Source organism: Lytechinus variegatus, chromosome 15, assembly GCF_018143015.1.
Source record: "Lytechinus variegatus isolate NC3 chromosome 15, Lvar_3.0, whole genome shotgun sequence".
Lineage (NCBI taxonomy): Eukaryota > Metazoa > Echinodermata > Echinoidea > Temnopleuroida > Toxopneustidae > Lytechinus > Lytechinus variegatus.
In genome coordinates, this window is record NC_054754.1 from 23,622,891 (window position 1) to 23,641,576 (window position 18,686).

At 36.0% G+C, this 18,686-nt stretch overlaps 1 protein-coding gene across 1 annotated transcript; it reads left to right on the plus strand.

The window, feature by feature from the left end:
• The first annotated feature begins 1,735 nt into the window (after positions 1-1,735).
• Positions 1,736-18,147, plus strand: LOC121428413. Its single transcript, XM_041625011.1, has 8 exons — positions 1,736-2,177; positions 8,870-9,307; positions 9,964-10,119; positions 10,995-11,100; positions 11,880-12,266; positions 12,721-12,916; positions 13,526-13,620; positions 14,418-18,147. Exons 1-8 carry the CDS (start codon positions 2,167-2,169, stop codon positions 14,694-14,696), a joined length of 1,668 nt encoding a protein of 555 aa, XP_041480945.1. The 5' UTR covers positions 1,736-2,166; the 3' UTR covers positions 14,697-18,147.
• The last annotated feature ends 539 nt before the right edge of the window (positions 18,148-18,686 follow it).

Sequence of the window (18,686 nt, forward strand, 5' to 3'; positions counted from 1 at the left end):
CACTCATGTACTTATCTCGCCTTCCCAGCATGCCCAGTGACACGTCATTTCCTCCTGCGACAATTGCTCCAGGCTTAATTTGGTCTAAGATGTATAATATAGGGTTAGGGTTGGAATAGGGTTCTAGGTTTAGGGTGGGGTATAATGTTAATGGAGCGTTGTGGCCCAGTGGATTAGTCTTCGGACTTTGAAACAGAGGGTCATGGGTTCGAATCCCAGCCATGGCGTAATTTCCTTCAGCAAGAAACTGATCCACAATGCGCTACACTCAACCCAGGTGAGGTTAATTGGTAGCGGTAGGAAGTAATTCCTTAAAAAGCTGTGTGCGCTATGAACGCCTAGCTTAGCCGGGTAATATAGGAGCGCCTTGAGCACCTAACAGGGTGGATATGTGCGCAAAATAAATATCCTGGTTGAATTTGGTCATTTGATTCAGCGTGTGGAATTTAGATTGGAGCAATTGTCGCCGGAGCAAATGTCACTTTCCCTCTTCTTCCTCTCTATACCCTTCTCCCCCTTACCTCCTCCCTTCTCTCTCTCTCTCTCTCTCGCCTTTCTATTGCTCTCTCCCACCCCCCCTTTTCTCTCACTAAATATTTAAGATGGATGCATTAATTATTCCACCCTTTATATGGCTGCTATTATTTCAAGCTTTCAACTAATACGATAGCTGGCCTCCGCATTTAAATTCATTTGTTATTGTTTACATGGATTACATCTATATCTATACCTATACCTTTGTAATTTGATCATTATGTATGTTTGATGTTATATCATTGTTATAAATTTAAATGCAGAAATACCTGCTTTAAAAAAATGTAGATAGGACATTCAGAAGAACTTGGAATGAACATGAACAACAGATCACAAACAAAGTGAATACTGTAGCTACAAGGAAAACAAGTCAAAAGTAATACATACGAGAGAATAAGTGTTTATAACATAATTTAGAAAATAAGTAAATTGTGAATGAATCAGTTAAGTTGAAAGGAAAGATTATACATCTAAAAGTTTATTACAAAGATATTGTTGCAAAAGCGTAACTTTTTGTAATTATGACAACATAAAGCTTTAAACATTGCTGACATCATTAATGTACTAGGTCTCCCATTGTGTTTCTGCAATTTGATATAACATCGGAGATGGATTGATTATTTTTCTCACCTGACTATATTGATTAATTTTGTCAGAACGACTTCAAAAATTAAGCCCTATAATTTCAAAATTAAAATTAAAATTTTCAAACGTGTTTTACATGTATAGCAATTGAAATAGAAAGAGGCCCAAAGCGTCCCTCGTCAAAGTTACCCTTTAATCATGTTAATCAGTGTAATTTGATTAATAGGACTGAGGTTAAAGCCTATCACGAAGTCCATTTTCTGTTCTGAATAGCATAAAAGAAAAATCCAGGTGACCCATCGTGTTTCATTGTCAATATCTCTCTTCATGAAATTCAAATACTAGTAACTAGGTAGATGTTTAGGGATAAAGTAGTCTCTGTTCTCTACAGAATGCTTTGGTTAAACAAAGTGGTATCCAGAAACAAGCCTTCTTCTTGTGACGGGTGTTATCTTAATCGAGGCCAGTGATTTGTTTTGTCTTTGAGAAAGAAGTAACGCTCAGGTAAGTCCTCACTTTTCGCCCGACGACGGAAACGGACTTTTATACGACGCCGGATAAGACAATAGTTGATGTCAGAAAAGACTTCCCCGTCGTGAAAAAAAAACTGTCCACACTGAAAACAAAAGCTTGTTTTTCGTAGTGTTCTACTAATTTAAATTAGTAAAGTAAACTGGTTTAGCGTGTGCTATCAGTTTTTACGATGCTTTACGAGTTTTAGATGCAAGCGGGCGTATGTGCAGACTCGTACATGTATGAATATAGTTGTAGAGCGGGTTTTACCAATTGAATTTGGAAGTTCTACGACAATGCAATAATTAGTAAAGCATCGATAACTCGTAAACGCTGTTATCAGAGCGTTTACGAATTTGTTGTACTAATTGGTTTACAAATTTTGTGGTAGCTTTACGATGTTTAGAAATATTCCCGCTGTTGAGATCACGTGACAACACTTTTTCAGCGTGCAAAATTTAATCAGCGCATAAACGCGCAGACGACTTGTAATATCGAGCAGCTGGGTTGTAAGGGAACTTGACGTTGAAAACAATGGCAAACAGGTAATATTTCAAGTTATTTTTTTGAAAATGAACACTAGATATTGTACTGATTGTATTGAGCTTCTGTTCATGTGTTTGAATGCTGTGGACAGCCGACAGTAGTGTGTGGTCGTTAAGTAAAGTCATGAATGACTGGCGGGTGCTCTGTTGCGTGCGCTGGTGCCGGTAGAATCTAACTTGGATCTACGTAACTCGAGGAGCTCCACCGCCGCCGCGACCCGCCGCGACGGCGGAGCTCCTTGAGTTAACTTGGATCTAACGTTAGGCAAACTTTACAACTAAGGTCTGTCACTCTGAGGCATGTAACGGTATATCAGTTGGTCCAACTTTTCTCAGAAACAAGAACACATTTGCTCGCGAAAAAACAACAACACGACATAGATCTAGTCTAGATCTAGATCTAGATCTAGTCACCGTAGTCTATCTAGATTCTAGTCTAGATCTAGGTCTAGATCTAGATCTAGGACTAGATTAGCCTAGGTCTAATAATATGAAACTGAAAATTGTACTTCACGTTGCCATGGTAACCAAAATTATATCAAAACTAACAAAAAAAAAGTTAATTCTTGCCTAATATTTGAGCAATTAATGTCAAATTTGGTGTGTAACGTAGGCCTAGATCTAGACTAGATCTAGATCTACCTAGAGTAGATCTAGATGAGTAGATCTAGCTAGGCCCTAGATCTAATCTAAACCACTCAAGATTCGTGCACTTAGACTAGATCTAGATCTAGACCCGTAGAGTCTAGATCTATAGGCTAGATAGTAGATCTAGATCTAGAGCTAGATCTAGTCTAGGCCTAAGCCCTTTTTGCTATATTTTCATAAATGCATCATGACTTATCAGCTGAGATTTTCAGGATTCTAGCATGTCTAGACAATTAGATCTAGGTCTAGACCTCTAGACCTCTATCTAAAATATCTGAAGATAAAAATATCCAATATTAGCATTTTTGAGGAAGAAAATGATGGATTTGTGAGATCCTCTTTTGTTTTGTCATGATTCGTACTACAGGCAAGCTATGATTCGTACAGTGTGTTAGCCCCAGAAATCTGAGCACCCTGCTCACTGCCTAGCCCCCCCCCCCTCCCAGAGTTCAGGGGAGAGTAGCCTGTACGAATCATGGAAGACTACCTGAAATCATGAGCAAATTTTAGATTCTCTTTAAAGATATCTATCAATAAATTTGTGGCATCAAACTGTTTCAGTGTCTGCATAGACATCTTGGCTTAAGATTAACAACTGAAGTTTGAAAATGACCCCTGAATCCTGATTTTTTAAGTTTTATCAAAGTATTGACGACCATGTTTCTTTAAAAGTTTTTAAGCCTTCAGGGGCTTTCAAATTTGAAATTGTCAGACTTTTTACTGTAAATTTCAACTTTTTGAAATAATTTTATGTTATTTGTGACATATTTTTATATTTTGGTGGTTTAATTTCAAAATTAGTTTAACTGTACGAATCATGGGTGGTCTACTCTATATAGATCTAGACTAGTTGTGCGAGACACCCTTATATTTGTACCCGACCAAGCGTTTCCATGGTAACCACATATTTTTGCGAAAATCTTGTCATGAACTCCTACAGTTTTTGCAATTGAAATGAAACTTGGTGTATGGGATGATATTGAGGCGTAGATGTGCAAGATGTGTTTTTTTGTGTTTCTCCGACGAAGCGTTGCCATGGTAACCAAAATTTTACCAAAACTTGTAATGGCCAAGGTCATATTACCTTATTGGCTATGTTTTATCACAGGAGTCGGTCCTGCTGGGACTCTCAATATTTTCGAGCAGGTACCTTGGACTAAAAAATGGTCTAAATTGAGGAAATAGGGCTAAAATGCCCTACACTGTGACTAATTTACATTGATTTTTAAATGACTGTGACAGGATTGAGTGCAAACTTAGATGTTTATTTTCATGTACCAAACAGGCTAATTTTGAACCCAAGCGAAAGTCGAATAACCTGGACTTGCTCCCACCACAAGTACACATTCTTGACCCCCAAAAAAAGAAAGAAAAAAAAAAAGAATTTCAGACCAACTGGCCTAGTTTTGGCCCCCCAAATGGGAAAAAATTGCTAAAAATAAGATATTTTTCCTGACAGACTGACCCGACTTCAACCAAACATTTTAAATAAAATTTGGTGTCAGTTCTCTAGGAAAAATCAGAAAAAAAAAAATCTTCATCCATGAATTGGGCTTTGGGATTATGGTTTACATGTACATACATGTACTTCTTTTCTCTTTGAGGTGGGACAGTATCTTCTTCATTTTTAAATGCTTTATTTATGTGATCATAGCAAAAAAAGTATCAAGAGAAGCAGTCAACTGACCGATCTTAAAGGCATTGGTTAACATTGTGCACAGTTTAAAAAAATCCGAGCTGCATGGTCGTAAATGCTTTCAGAATATATAATAGGGTGCAGAAATTAAGCTGTGAAATTTTTATACTTCAAAGTTATCATATAGTGCTTCAAAAAGTGAAAACTTGAAATATCACCTCCATAAACTACTGTGTTAGAATTATTATAGTAGGCGATAATAAATACAATTTTCATAGATATCTTTATAGTACATGTATGTAAATGAATTACTGTCATTATTTGTGCATTCTAGTTGTTTTTTTTATCTGAACATAATTAGACAGGTCAGGCAGCTCAGTTTTAGAATTTTTTAAATCGATCTACAACAATGTTAACCAGTGGCTTTAAATTTAAAAATTTAGTTTTGCAGATAGTGACCTTGTAAACTGGAAAGCATTTTAACTGTAACATTTTTAATTGAAATACATGTACCTTTGAAATTGTTGTGGAGTCATATTTAAATTGTTTCATTTCTGTGTATTTTAATTTTTACAGAACTCCTCTCATGCAGCAGTACTATCATTCAGCTCATCATGTGGCTCATTCCTTTGCTTATTGCATTTGTTAAGTCGTTAAAAATATGCACCCCCTAGACAATGACTAAGTACAATGCTATGAATCTTGCAATTGATATACACACATAATTGAATTCATTTTACTGTTTACTGTCTGAAGGGTTTTCATGTGTCTGCAAATAGGCTATAGTGTTTGTATTATGTTGGAAATTGTTTGATGAACATGTTGTTTACCTGCTGTGACTGTGACTTTTCGAGTCCACACTTCTTTTTATTGTTGAAACACTACCGCTATATTCACACTGGGCCTGATTTCTACATCACCTGTGGAATCGATGGATGCCATAAGACATACACTAATGTTAGATCATACCGTGTTCATGTTCGATCCAAACATAAGGAAGTTCAGAAAGATATAGATCATCCAGCTGTTGAACCAGTAGAAGATGAACTGGAACAGGGACAAGATGACCCGCAAGTAGACCCTAGGCCTGACCCATCCAAGGAAGCTAGCTCTTTTCTGCTATACCTAAGAGAAAAATATTTGGCAACTGGAAAGACATGTACCTTTGTGTCTGATGAAATTGCAGATTTGATGGAACAATGTAGACAAGATATATCAGCTAAAGTCAATGAATGCCTTCGAGAAAATGGAGTAGATTTGGATCAATTACAACAAAATGGTCTGACTGAAGCTCTTGAGAAAACTGAATATGAAAAAGCATTTACACACTTCAGTGATCAGCGTAATTTGAATAAGCATGTTAATGAGAACTTCAACCATGTGTCTCCTGTCGAATATGTTCTAGGAGAAGATGGAAAAGAGACATTTCAGTATGTACCTATACTGAAAACTATTGAAAATTTACTGGAGCATGATGATGTGTTTTCTGAAGTTTATGAAGGACATGCAGCACAAGACAATGTTTTAGGTGACTTTTGTGATGGAGATAATTTCAGACAAAGTGCATTGTTTGCAGAGGACCCAATGAGCTTGCAGATTCAATTATACTACGATGATTTCACCACAGGCAATCCGTTAAGCAACAAGGCAAAAGGGTTGAAAATTGCAGGGTTTTATTTTGTTTTGGGGAATCTTCATCCCCAATTCAGATCAAAACTGTATGTCATTCAGCTTGCCATACTTTGCAAGTCTTCTCTTGTTAAGAAATATGGCTTTGAAAGAATCTTGGAACCGTTATTAGAAGATTTAAAGATTTTAGAAACAGATGGCATAGTTGTTCACAAAGATGGTGTGGAACATGTCATGCGTGGCACACTATCATTTCTTGCAGCAGATAACCTAGGTGCCCATTCCATAGGGGGATTTATGGAAAGCTTTGCAACTGTAGATCGAGTGTGTCGCTTTTGCAACATTCGCAATGCATATTTGAAGGATCATTTTAGGATGTCAGAACAACTTAAAAACAGATCCAAAGATTCTCATTCCCAGCAAGTACACATGGTAAACAGAGATAGGAAACTATGTTCAGTCTATGGGGTAAAGAGTGATAGCTGTTTGAACAAACTTGAGCACTTCCATGTTACAAGTGGTCTTCCCCCTGACATAGGCCATGATCTCTTTGAGGGCATTGTGCCAGAGGTACTAGGAAATGCAATATCACACTTTGTTTTGGAAGGCTATTTCACCTTGGAATACCTGAATAATCAGATAAAAGAATTTCCATATGATGCCCCAGATAAAACCAACAAACCATCAGTTATGGCACCTACTCTGAATTTGTTCAAAGTAAAGCAAACTGCTCTACAAACTTGGTGTTTATTGAGGCTGCTTCCTCTAATGGTAGGGACAAAGGTTCCACAACATGACCCCTTTTGGGAGGTTGTGTTACTGCTGTTAGATGTTGTGGAGATTTCTACAAGTCCCAAGGTATCCCCAGAATTGGCAGGTTTACTGGCTGATGTTATTGAGGAGTTCTTGACGAAGTATTATGATGTAGTTCCTGAGGAGACAACAATGAAGCCAAAATTTCATTTTCTAATTCACTACCCTGAGAAAATGTTGGCTTTTGGTCCGCTGATTCATTGTTGGACAATGCGTTTTGAGGGTAAGCATAATTATTTTAAGGAGGTGTATCATTCTACCAGAAACAGGAAGAATATATGCAAAAGCTTAGCTGAAAGACATGAGTATATGCAGGCTTCAAGAAGGACCAAGACTAACTTCTTGTCACAGGAAGGAGTGGAGCATTCTGGTGGTATCATGTACCCACTCATATTATTGTCAAGAGAGGAAAGACAACAGCTACGTGAAATTGTAGGAGATAATGAGAAGGTGTACAAAGCAGAAATGGTTACTTTCAATGGCATCAGATATTTCTGTGGTTCAGCTGTACTGGTTGAAAAGCAGACTCTCAGGGATCAATTTGCCATCATTGACTCTTGCTACATAGTAGGAGGAGAGCCGTATCTGTTATGCAGACATGTAAAAGTACAATACACCCGTCACTTCCATGCTTATACTGTTGCGGAAGAGGAAAACAACTTTGGATACATTCTATGTCAACCCTCCGATCTTGTTGACCACCATCCACTGGGTATATACCATAGTGATCATTTAGATTTCATACCACTGAAATATCACATTGAGCTGTAGAGCTCTTTATGTTTGCAGGAACAGTAATTTGAATCTGCCAATTCGAGCACTTTGAAGCAGGTTGGTCTTGGTCTTGATGTTAAATGCTGTATTGCTGAGGAATTAGTCTTGGCCTTAATACAGCTAGCTTAAATTTGAATCTCATTCACCCCATCCACCAAAACTTTCTTAGGTGGCAAATATTAGATTTTCTACAACACCTAAGTAGATCTTTGTCATTTGATTGGAGGAAAATAGGTCACGTGTTATTAAACATTTGTTCCATTCCATTTTTTATTGTGTATTTTTGTTCCATTCCATGCCTCAACATTTTAAGTGTAATTAATCGATAACACATAAACCATGAGCAGACTCAGAATAATGCACACACCGGCAGAACACCGTTTGGTGTGCCGCAGGCTCCCTGAGTCTCCGGCGCACTGCTGAAGTAGGAACGCGATGCGCATAGCGTGGCTCAGTCTCCAAAGTGCACGCCTCTAGCAGAATTCTTCATATGACACAAATTAAAGATTTATAGTGGAAACCATGTTCATATGATTGGAACACATTATTTTACAGTCAAAATTTGTAATATAACCTGAAAATTTACAGTGAATTTCTTGAGTTTGCTCAATTTTCATAATACAGATTTTGAATCCATCGTCGAGACATTTCACTGAATTCATGTGAGGCGGTGTTGGGCTATTGATATCATTATCGGTATCGCTCCTCTGAGCTGAACGGCTGGTTTTAAATTTTTGAGTCCACCAACACCAACATGAAATCACCCATTGTTAGTACATTTGTCAATTTTTATATATCAAATGACAAGGATCTACTTCGATGTATAAAACAAATAATGGATGTTTTTCATCTGTGCAATGGAAAGGATATCTTAATTCGGTGAAAAATTAAATGTTCCATTCAATCTTTCATCTCATGAAAGTATTCTTGCCGTTCCACTCATAAACATTCATTGTTAGTTTATTGGTGTACTTGTAGGCTTGGACATCTGGAATTTTGTAATTTTATCAGCATACTACATACATGTACAGTACTTCATGAACTTCACATATTCAAAGTGGCTATTTATACCTCAGTGCAGGTGCATGTATTTACCCTTTAGACAGTTGATTTGCAGTATTGTGTATGAACTTTTAATTATCTTGCAAGATGAGCTTAGCCAATTTGTTGTGTTTTTTATATAATGTTTCAGGCACAAATTCCTGTTCCTTTATAACGAACGCTGCAAAAAGGTTGAGCTAGAAAATGACAACCCAAATGGAGTAAGCATGGAAGAGCTCATGGAAAAGGCAAGCAACTTGTTCGGTATTGATCAGACAAATATCTTGCTCCAAAAATGGGACTCTGGTTATGAATGTTTTATCGACATCGATGGTAACGAGCCTGCTGATGAAACTATATCTGGGGGTATCAAGATTAAAGTTCAATCCATAGTGCACTTCATGCCAGTGCACATAGACATGGTGCAACCCATTGCTGCTGCACAACCAGTCGTGTCTGAGAAACCTGAAGATACTAGCACTGAAGATGAACCTGATGCTGGTGGCAGATCTAGAGATGTTGAAATGGAGGTGGAGGAAAAGGATCAAGGAGAAGCACAGATTTATTCTCATGAAAGGTCCAGGTTGAGGTAAGCCAAACCAGAGATAAAACTATTTTATACATTGAAAAAGTAATATACAACTGAGCTGCTGAGTGCTGATGAAAATTTCCATTTAAAATAATAAAAATGAAAATTCCCAAAATTCCTAAAATTCTCAGCCTATTGAATTCCTGAAACTTTCCATGGAAAGTTTCCAAAATTCCCAGAAAGTTTCTAACCCTTTGCAACCCTATTACAGCTTCATGCATATGTTGATGTTGCGTTTTTGTACACCATTTTTAAAAAGTCGGTTAGATTTTTCCTGCTATTTCTGTTCTCTTCTTCTTACGCAGAATTTTACAGCTAGGTGTTCAACATCAAAATTAACATCAACCTCAGAAACAGTGGAGTCATGAAGTCCTACATGTATTTCCTCGCTCTGTAAAGACTTAAAGAGACAAATAACATAATATATGTAACATTAAAGCTTGTTTCAGGGCATAGGGCCCAGGGTGGAGTTTTGTGAAGAACCATTCTACATGTGTACTTTCTACACTTGTAGCTGAGAAGCGCTGAACCAAAATGAGTGGTAGTAGTAGCTTTTGCAGTCAAATGTTTATAGATTAAATGCATATACATGTACATAGCCTAGTGAGTGAGTGATGGATAGCTAATCTAGCTGGTATGTTATTGTTTGATTATAGGCCAGTTTCATGTTGGATAGTAAATTGGAAGTTGCCAGATCTACCTCCAGCAATTCACAAGAAGCTACTGTCACTGCCACTTGGAAATGACTTGAGGGTCTCGGAGAGGTCAACGATATTTGACATAATATTCAAGTCTGTGATGCAGCATAAGAAGTAAGTACATGTGTGAAGGTACATGTAGTGGTGTACATGTATGCTATCGACAAGTTTTCAAGTAGTGTAGTTATAATTCAGTATGCGACTCTTAATGTATAAAGTTATTACTAAAAACAGTGCTGTCATTCCATTGGGCGACGTGTTATTTTGGGTGGTCAAACGTTACAATTTGTTGATGCATATTTAGTATGTGACGCTTGCTATTCTACCCACCAGTTTCAGGTTAACTGGTTTTTAATAGGTCATTATACTAAATGTCATAGGGCAGAGGCCTGATGCACCTGTTCAGAATTTGGACATGCCCTAGCTTTTGCATTGTGATCACTGGTGTGAGCCACGGTTAGCATAAACCTTTTGACATAGCAACAGTGGTACTGGTAATTAAAGAGATAATTTTGTAGTGGGTGAGAGGGCGCCTTGGATATTTAACTAGTTTGTCACGTGGAACGGAATCCAGTATATAATATGATCTTAGATTATTAATTTTGAATATATTCATCTTTTATTTGAGCAAATTTGATCCAGAAATATCTAAAATATCAGAAAAACTATTGGCATGCCAAACTATTTTAGGCGCGGGTTGCGTCAATTTACCACGTGCTCCACTAGCACACGTAAATACAAGGCAAATTCCTATCCCCGCATGTGCACAGCGGAAGCGCTGTGTGTCCCACGCCGGACGCACGGGCATTGAAATTCGGAGACTGACCGCTGGGTTTACCGTTATATTGCGTTCCTCTCAGACAGTTTACACTAAAATTCACCAGAAATCATTGAAGGAATATCACACAATGTTACATACATATCTTTTTATGCATGAAGAGCAATATTAGACTTCTTTCATTCCAATTTCTTTGCCTTTATCACTACAGTGTGTACCCAAAGCCTGCTGAATATACCTTACTTATTGACCAATTGTTCAAGCGATATCCGAGACTGGACTGCAGCTTGAAAGATGTCAATTGTGGAAGTCGCAAGGTAGGTTTATAAAGCAACTTTTATTTTGGTACATATCTAATTCATTTTTGGTAGTGATACCAAAATACATTAGTACATGTGCATTGGACAAAAATATAAACCATACACCGTCTTTTGGGGGTCATTGTGTGAATTTGTGATTTTTTTTTCAGACCAAGGAGCTCTTTTCTGAAGGAGTGTAGCTCTCTAGAAAAACTACAAAGGTTCAAAAACAATAACTGAGGAATTCACACAATCGCCAAAGAATAGATGACCAGCAAAGTTCTTATTGTCATTAATAACTGCTGTTCAGAGTTGTTTCTTTTTAAATTTCAAACAGTACAATCAGGGATTGCCATTTAAGAAGAAGAGAAATTGCTCTTCTTAAAACTCTTCTGAAAAGATCTGAGAAGAGCTATATATTGCTCGTCTGATTTGTAAATAAAGCTATGTTTTTAACCTAGAATACTCTTCTAGTGTTCTTCATAAACTTATGCAAAGTTCAAATGGCAATCCCTATAAAATGCATTTTAGGTGTAATTGTATGAGGAAATATATCGTCAGTTAGGTGCAAGAGTGTCGTAAGTGCATTTTTGTAATTTTGTAGGAGAGGTCATTTTAACAAAAAAAAATTTGCCCCGAACCCGACTTCCTAACGACCTAACCCCCTGAAGACCTAATGGTGCGTCCCTTACATTACATCATAATGGATGGGTACAACATTATATCCAATAGTTCAACCAAATAGTGTTCCATTCTCTAAACCAGGGCGATTTCTGTTTGCCTTTTTGTCATTGCAGGTGATGTACAGGAAGAAGCTCACGTATTACTTCCAAAACAAAAGAGATGTCCTAAGGAAAGACGAGCTGACAACTGTAAACTTTGCATGGCGGAAGAAGAGACAATCAACCAAGCCGGTATGCAAAGCAACTGCATCATCAGCTGCACCAGCAGTATGGGGCGTACAAAATTACCTACCGTCAATGCCGGACACGGAAGATGATGACAGCATCAAAAAGCACATCAAGATAATGCAGGATGAGTTCAAAAAGAAGTATCCTGACATCAAAAGAGTTGCAACAGGCATGGATATGACATTAAGTGCTCGGAGAAACACTATTGTAAAAGAGAATGCAACAATTCAAGACATAAAGGATACTTATCCATGGCTATTCCAAGAATCGCAGGTGGGCACCAGTTAATGCTAGAAATTTGAAAGTGCATTTAAGAAGACAATAGTAGCTGCATAACATTTTCTTTTTTGAGGCAATTGTTTGAAGTGAGGGGTGATTTCTTTTGGGTGCAGAATATCTCAATCAAAATACCAAGGGCCAAAATTAGCATTGACAATTTTACATAATGACCCAAAAATGGATTGTTCCATTATTTTGTTTCATTTCTGCATTAAAAATTTTAAAAGAAACAAATTGAGTTTTATTCTGGAGTCTTCTACAGTAACTTCTCAAAAATATGCTCTTTAAGGATGGGATAAAGATATTGCTGTTAGACCCTGTAGTGTGCCGATTTATGATCTTGCACAACACAGGCGATAACATTAGATATTCCACAGAAAATTAAACATCCATAAATGAGTAAAGTTTCCTTTTTTTTATTGATTGTTTTCTTGTATGTTTTTCTTAGCTGATGGCTGAAATGGACCGGCTGATTGGCAGCTCGGAGGATAAGGGGTTCAAGGGCAAAATGACCCTTGGGTTCAAAAAATTCGGGATGGCCATTGTTAAGTACGGGAAACGATTGAAAGCAAAATCCACACCACAGTGTTTCAAGATACTAGCTGAGAGGATTCCTATCACTAGGGATGACAAGGAATATCAAGGTATGTGAATTATAATGTAACTCATTCATTAGAGTATTTTCGCTATAGGTTCTTAATGATGTGTACCTGTAGAAGTTGTGTTGACACCATCAGTCGTTGCATTCTTTTGTCAGCCTCCATTGTTACACATTTGCTACTTGTAGAGCCACTTCCAGACGTTCTCTTTATCTTTCTTCATTGCATTATCAATCATCTGTAAAGTCGGGTGCTGTACAAATTTGACATACGGCCTAATGTGATGTGGCTATCTGTTGTATAGTTTAAATTGATCTACATCCTGCATTGTTTTTGTTTGATTCAGCCTACGACGCCATGTGATGTAGCACCCGACTTTACAGATGATTGATAATTTTTGTCATGCACGCCAACCAGTGTGAATTTCACATATTTTGTAAATGCTCTTGTAAATATCTGTTCAATTTTTTGACATTGTCATGTTTATAAATTGATAAAATTCAACTATGATATTCAAAGTTTCTTTGTACAATGGATATGAAGTGGAAAATGGGAAAATGTATACTAGCTCGACTTTTCCCCTTCCACTTTATTGCATGTAATGGATAAATTGGAGTGCTTTGCCATAAACATGAAGTTTCCCTTCTTTTGCAGATGCTGTAACAAGAGCGGCCATAATCATGATACCAACCATGTTCAGGGAGAAGATTGGCAACATCTTCAAGGAGTCTAAGGAGAACGAAGAGTCTGTAAGTAAACCTGTAGGCTGTAGGGATACACCCCCTCAGACATCTCCTAATCCTATTAAGTACAACATCAAGCTGGCTTACATGTAGCTCTGCTTTTTGTTGTATAATGTAAATATCATCACAGTATCTTTTAAAGTTTTTCCTGTTTTTTTGCACTAAGACTGTTGAATTTGTTTTCTTATTGTATATGGGGTCATTAACTCCAGACTTAAGATTGGCTAAGTATTACTAAATTCATGTAATTAAAGGGATTTTCATGAAAGTTTACAACTTGATCTTTGGATTGAGGTACACAAGTGCATGACCATAGGTCAGTGCTCGGTCCACAAAGCCAATAGCAAATGACACTAGCCAACATGATGTATTTTTTGTACAGTAATAAAATAATATTTGTATCTTTACCTGGTCTGGTCTTGTATTGTGAGATGAAATAGAAAACAGATTAATCATTATTTTTGCATGGAACAAAATATAGCTGGATGTATTTTTTGAATGCGTACTGAAATTCATGGGCGTCAGCCGTGGGGGACTTGACCTTGACAACAAAGCTTGACAACTGTGAATTTGCCTGTGATTGGTCGGCTCAGTGGGTATTTATCTTTGAGAATACGCTCACGTCAGGACCACTGCGTGGATGCTGCTTTTACATGTTCAATAAATACAAACTCCTTGTTCCACTTCAAACAATGCTATCGCCTTTTTTCTATTGGTTGGTAGATAACCAATACCTTCTTCCTCTGAATCAAATATCTTTTTCCTCCAAATCAAATTCAAATCTCATTAACATTTCTTTGCAGGATGAAATGCCTTCCCCTGTCATCAAGTACAGTGGCCAGCTGACAGAAGCAGCAGAGTTCCAGATAGCTGTGGATGGAGTGGTTGTTGCAACAAGTGAAGACATCATCAGCTCCTTCAGCTGCTACATGGCAGCTATTTATACCTTCAACATGCACAACCCCCGATGTTTGGCCAAGACGGCTCTCTTCGTTGAAAGAGTCATCCTAGACCTTGAAGACAATCAGTCCATCCAACCTTTGCAAAATGTGGTCTCAAAGTTAGTAAATCTTCTTGAATAACTGACTTATAACTCAAGCATCACTCAATGTCTTGTCGCTGCATATTAGGACTATAGTGAGTGAAATTGAATTTGAATTTGAATTTTGTTAACTGGATGGATCAGGTTTAATACTTCTTTACTCCCAATAAGTGAAGACATCATCTGCTCCTTCAGCTGCTACATGGCAGCTACTTATACCTTCAACATGCACAATCCCTGATGTTTGGCCAAGATGGCTCTCTTCGTTGAAAGAGTCATCCTAGACTTTGAAGACAATCAGTACATCCAACCTTTGCAAAATGTGGTCTCAAAGTTAGTAAATCTTCTTGAATAACTGTCTTGTAACTCAAGCATCACTCAATGTCTTGTTGCTGCATATTAGGACTATAGTGAGTGAAATTGAATTTGAATTTTGTTAACTGGATGGATCAGGTTTGATACTTCTTTACTCCCAATAAGTGAAGACATCATCTGCTCCTTCAGCTGCTACAAGGCAGCTACTTATACCTTCAACATGCACAATCCCTGATGTTTGGCCAAGATGGCTCTCTTCGTTGAAAGAGTCATCCTAGACCTTGAAGACAATCAGTCCATCCAACATTTGCAAAAGTGGTGTCAAAGTTAGTAAATCTTCTTGAATAACTGTCTTGTAACTCGAGCATACTCACTGTCTTGTCATGCTGCATGTTAAGACTATAGTGAGTGAAATTGAATTGGAATTTTGTTAACTGGATGGATCTGGTTTGAGGCTTCTTTAATCCAAGTGGAGTTGAAAGTAGATTGTTGAATGAAAAGTAAAACTCTCTAATTTTGTTGTAGCAGTATTAAGTGTTAAATGTTTGAACTCTGCAGTATTACAAAGTACCCTGACTCTCATTTAACCTTATTGTGTAATGCATGGGAAACTGTACATTTTAGAAAAGGAAACAAGTTATGGAATACATATCTGACCTCAAATTTGACCAAGAATGCCAATTTTTAGTGAAAATTATGAAAGAAGTCACTTTAAAAAAAAATCTTTTTTATTCTTAAATTTATAAAAATCAGTCAAATTTAGTGAAAATCATCTCAAGAGAAAGTTCTAATATCTACCACTTTCAAATTTGTATACCACTTTCAATTTTGTATATTAAAATGTAGTTTTGGCATTAACCAAAAAGTGCCAAAAGTATCACCTTTTATTTTTGGCTCTTTTTGAGGAAAAGTTTCAAGAATATCATTTTACGTAAAACTTTCAAATTGATCTCTTCAGGTAATTTTGACCAAATCTGGTGATTATAATCAATTTTTAAAAATATTTTTTAAAAAGTTTTCTTGAAATATTTTGAGCCAAAGCAGTAATATTTTTATAATTCCCTTTCAATTCTGCTGTTTTAGTCAAATTTGAGGTAAAAAATAACTACATGTCCCATTTCAACTTGTTGGATTTGATGTGATCCGTCTTGTTTAGCAAAATTTGAGATTTTGGAAAAAAATGTTGGCTTCATTTTTGATGTTTGAATTTGAACAATTAAGAAATATATTGACACTGATTTACAGGTTGATTATCAAATTTTCAAAGCACTTTCTATAGAAATGCACTTCAGGTTGCTAAATGTGATAGTTGAATGAAAACTTTGTGTAATTTTGTTGTAGCAATATTAAGGGGTACCAATGTTTGAACTCTATACCCTGACTCTCATTTGACCTTGTTTAATGCATGGGAAACTATACATTTTAGAAAATGAAACAAGTCATGGAATGCATTTCTGACCTCAAATTTGACCAAGAGTGTCAATTTTTAGTTAAAATTATGAAAGAAGTCACTTTTAAAAGAAAAGTGTTTTTTATTCTTAAATTCATAAAAAAATCAGTCAAATTTAGTGAAAATCATCTCAAGAGAAAGTTTTAATATCCTCCACTTTTCAAAACTGATCCTAGAACTATCTCTTTGGATGATTATAATTTTTTTTTTTTTTTTTTTTTTAGCTTTTCTAAAATATTTTGAGCCAAAACAGTAGTTTTTTTTCATGATTTCCTTTCTATTCTGCTTTTTTGGTTAAATTTGAGGTCAAAAATAATTACATGTCCCATTTCAGCTTGTTGGATTTGATGTGATCAGTCATGTTAATCAAAATTTGAGATTTTTAAAGAAATGTTAGCTTCGTTTTTGATGTTTAAATTTGAACTTGAAACTTGTTTGAAAAATTAAGAAATACATTGACACTGAAATACAGGTTGATTATGAAATTTTCATATATGGGTGACAGGTACAATTTCAAGAATTACAAGAAATGCACTTCAGGTTGCTCATTGTGAAACCATAATAACTTTCTCAATTTAATTCTCAATCGCTAACATGGATTTTTTATTTTATGGGATTTTTTGCCATTGACTTGCAATGTTATTAAACAGTTTGATGTGATCAGTCATGTTAATCAAAATTTGAGATTTTTAAAGAAATGTTGGCTTCGTTTTTGATGTTTAAATTTGAACAATTAAGAAAAATATTAACACTGATTTACAGGTTGATTATCAAATTTTTAAAGCACTTTCTATAAAAATGCACTTCAGGTAGCTAAATGTGATAGTTGAATGAAAACTTTGTGTAATTTTGTTGTAGCATATTAAGGGGGTACCAATGTTTGAACTCTATACCCTGACTCTCCTTTGACCTTGTTTAATGTATGGGAAACTATACATTTTAGAAAATGAAACAAGTCATGGAATGCATTTCTGATCTCAAATTTGACCAAGAGTGTCAATTTTTAGTTAAAATTATGAAAGAAGTCACTTTAAAAAGAAAAATGTTTTTTATTCTTAAATTCATAAAAATCAGTCAAATTTAGTGAAAATCATCTCAAGAGAAAGTTTTAATATCCTCTACTTTTCAAAACTGATCCAGAACTATCCCTTTGGGTGATTATAATAATTTTTTTTTTTTTTTTTTTTTTTTAGCTTTTCTAAAATATTTTGAGCCAAAACAGTAGTTTTTTTTTTCATGATTTCCTTTCCATTCTGCTTTTTTGGTTAAATTTGAGGTCAAAAATAATTACATGTTCCATTTCAGCTTGTTGGATTTGATGTTGTCAGTCATGTTAATCAAAATTTGAGATTTTTAAAGAAATGTTGGCTTCATTTTTGATGTTTAAATTTGAACTTGAAACTTGTTTGAAAAATTAAGAAATACATTGACACTGAAATACAGGTTGATTATGAAATTTTCATATATGGGTGACAGATACAATTTCAAGAATTACAAGAAATGCACTTCAGGTTGCTCATTGTGAAACCATAATAACTTTCTCAATTTAATTCTCAATCGCTAACATGGATTTTTTATTTTATGTTTTTTTGTCATTGACTTGCAATGTTATTAAACAGTTTATGAATGAGCAATTATTTAACTTTCTCAATTTAATTCTCAATCGCTAACATGGAATTGTTATTTTATGTATTTTTGTCATTGACTTCCAATGTTATTAAACAGTTTATGAATGAACAATTATTTCACTTGTTTCTTATTTTCAGTTTCGTGTATCTTATCATACCACACATCGTACAGCATATTTGTATGACTAATTTGTTCAGCAAGCCAAACGAGTTTTAAACTTAGTTGAGCCTGCCGAACTAACCAAGATTAGTAGAAAGAGACATCGTTTTTACGATCCTATAGCGCTAGTAGGGCAGGTTTAAAATTGGTAAAGCCCCTGCCGTACGAATAGTTTCATTGGTAAAGCAAATTAGTTCGGCATGTCCAACCAATTTATTGCATCGCTAAGCATGCCTTACAAACTACTAATTAGTAGAACTAGACATTGTTTTTACGAACTTTTGCTTAGTAGAACTTACGAAATAATGTTTTCAGTGCAGCGACGCAATTTGTACGACATGTGAAAATTTTGAATTTCGCAACCTCAACAGGGGACTTTAGATCTGCGGTTCGTGTGCAAAATTCTAGTTGCTACTTTTTGTAACAATGTCAATTCCGATTTGGGACGAGTTTTCAGAGCCACATGATAGTCGTCGT

Bases quoted from the DNA above. Each gene is read 5' to 3' on its own strand.
- LOC121428413 (XM_041625011.1), top strand. The intron at 9,308-9,963 runs GTAAGCCAAACC...GTTTGATTATAG, and splicing joins CATGAAAGGTCCAGGTTGAG to GCCAGTTTCATGTTGGATAG. The intron at 12,267-12,720 runs GTGGGCACCAGT...TGTTTTTCTTAG, and splicing joins GGCTATTCCAAGAATCGCAG to CTGATGGCTGAAATGGACCG.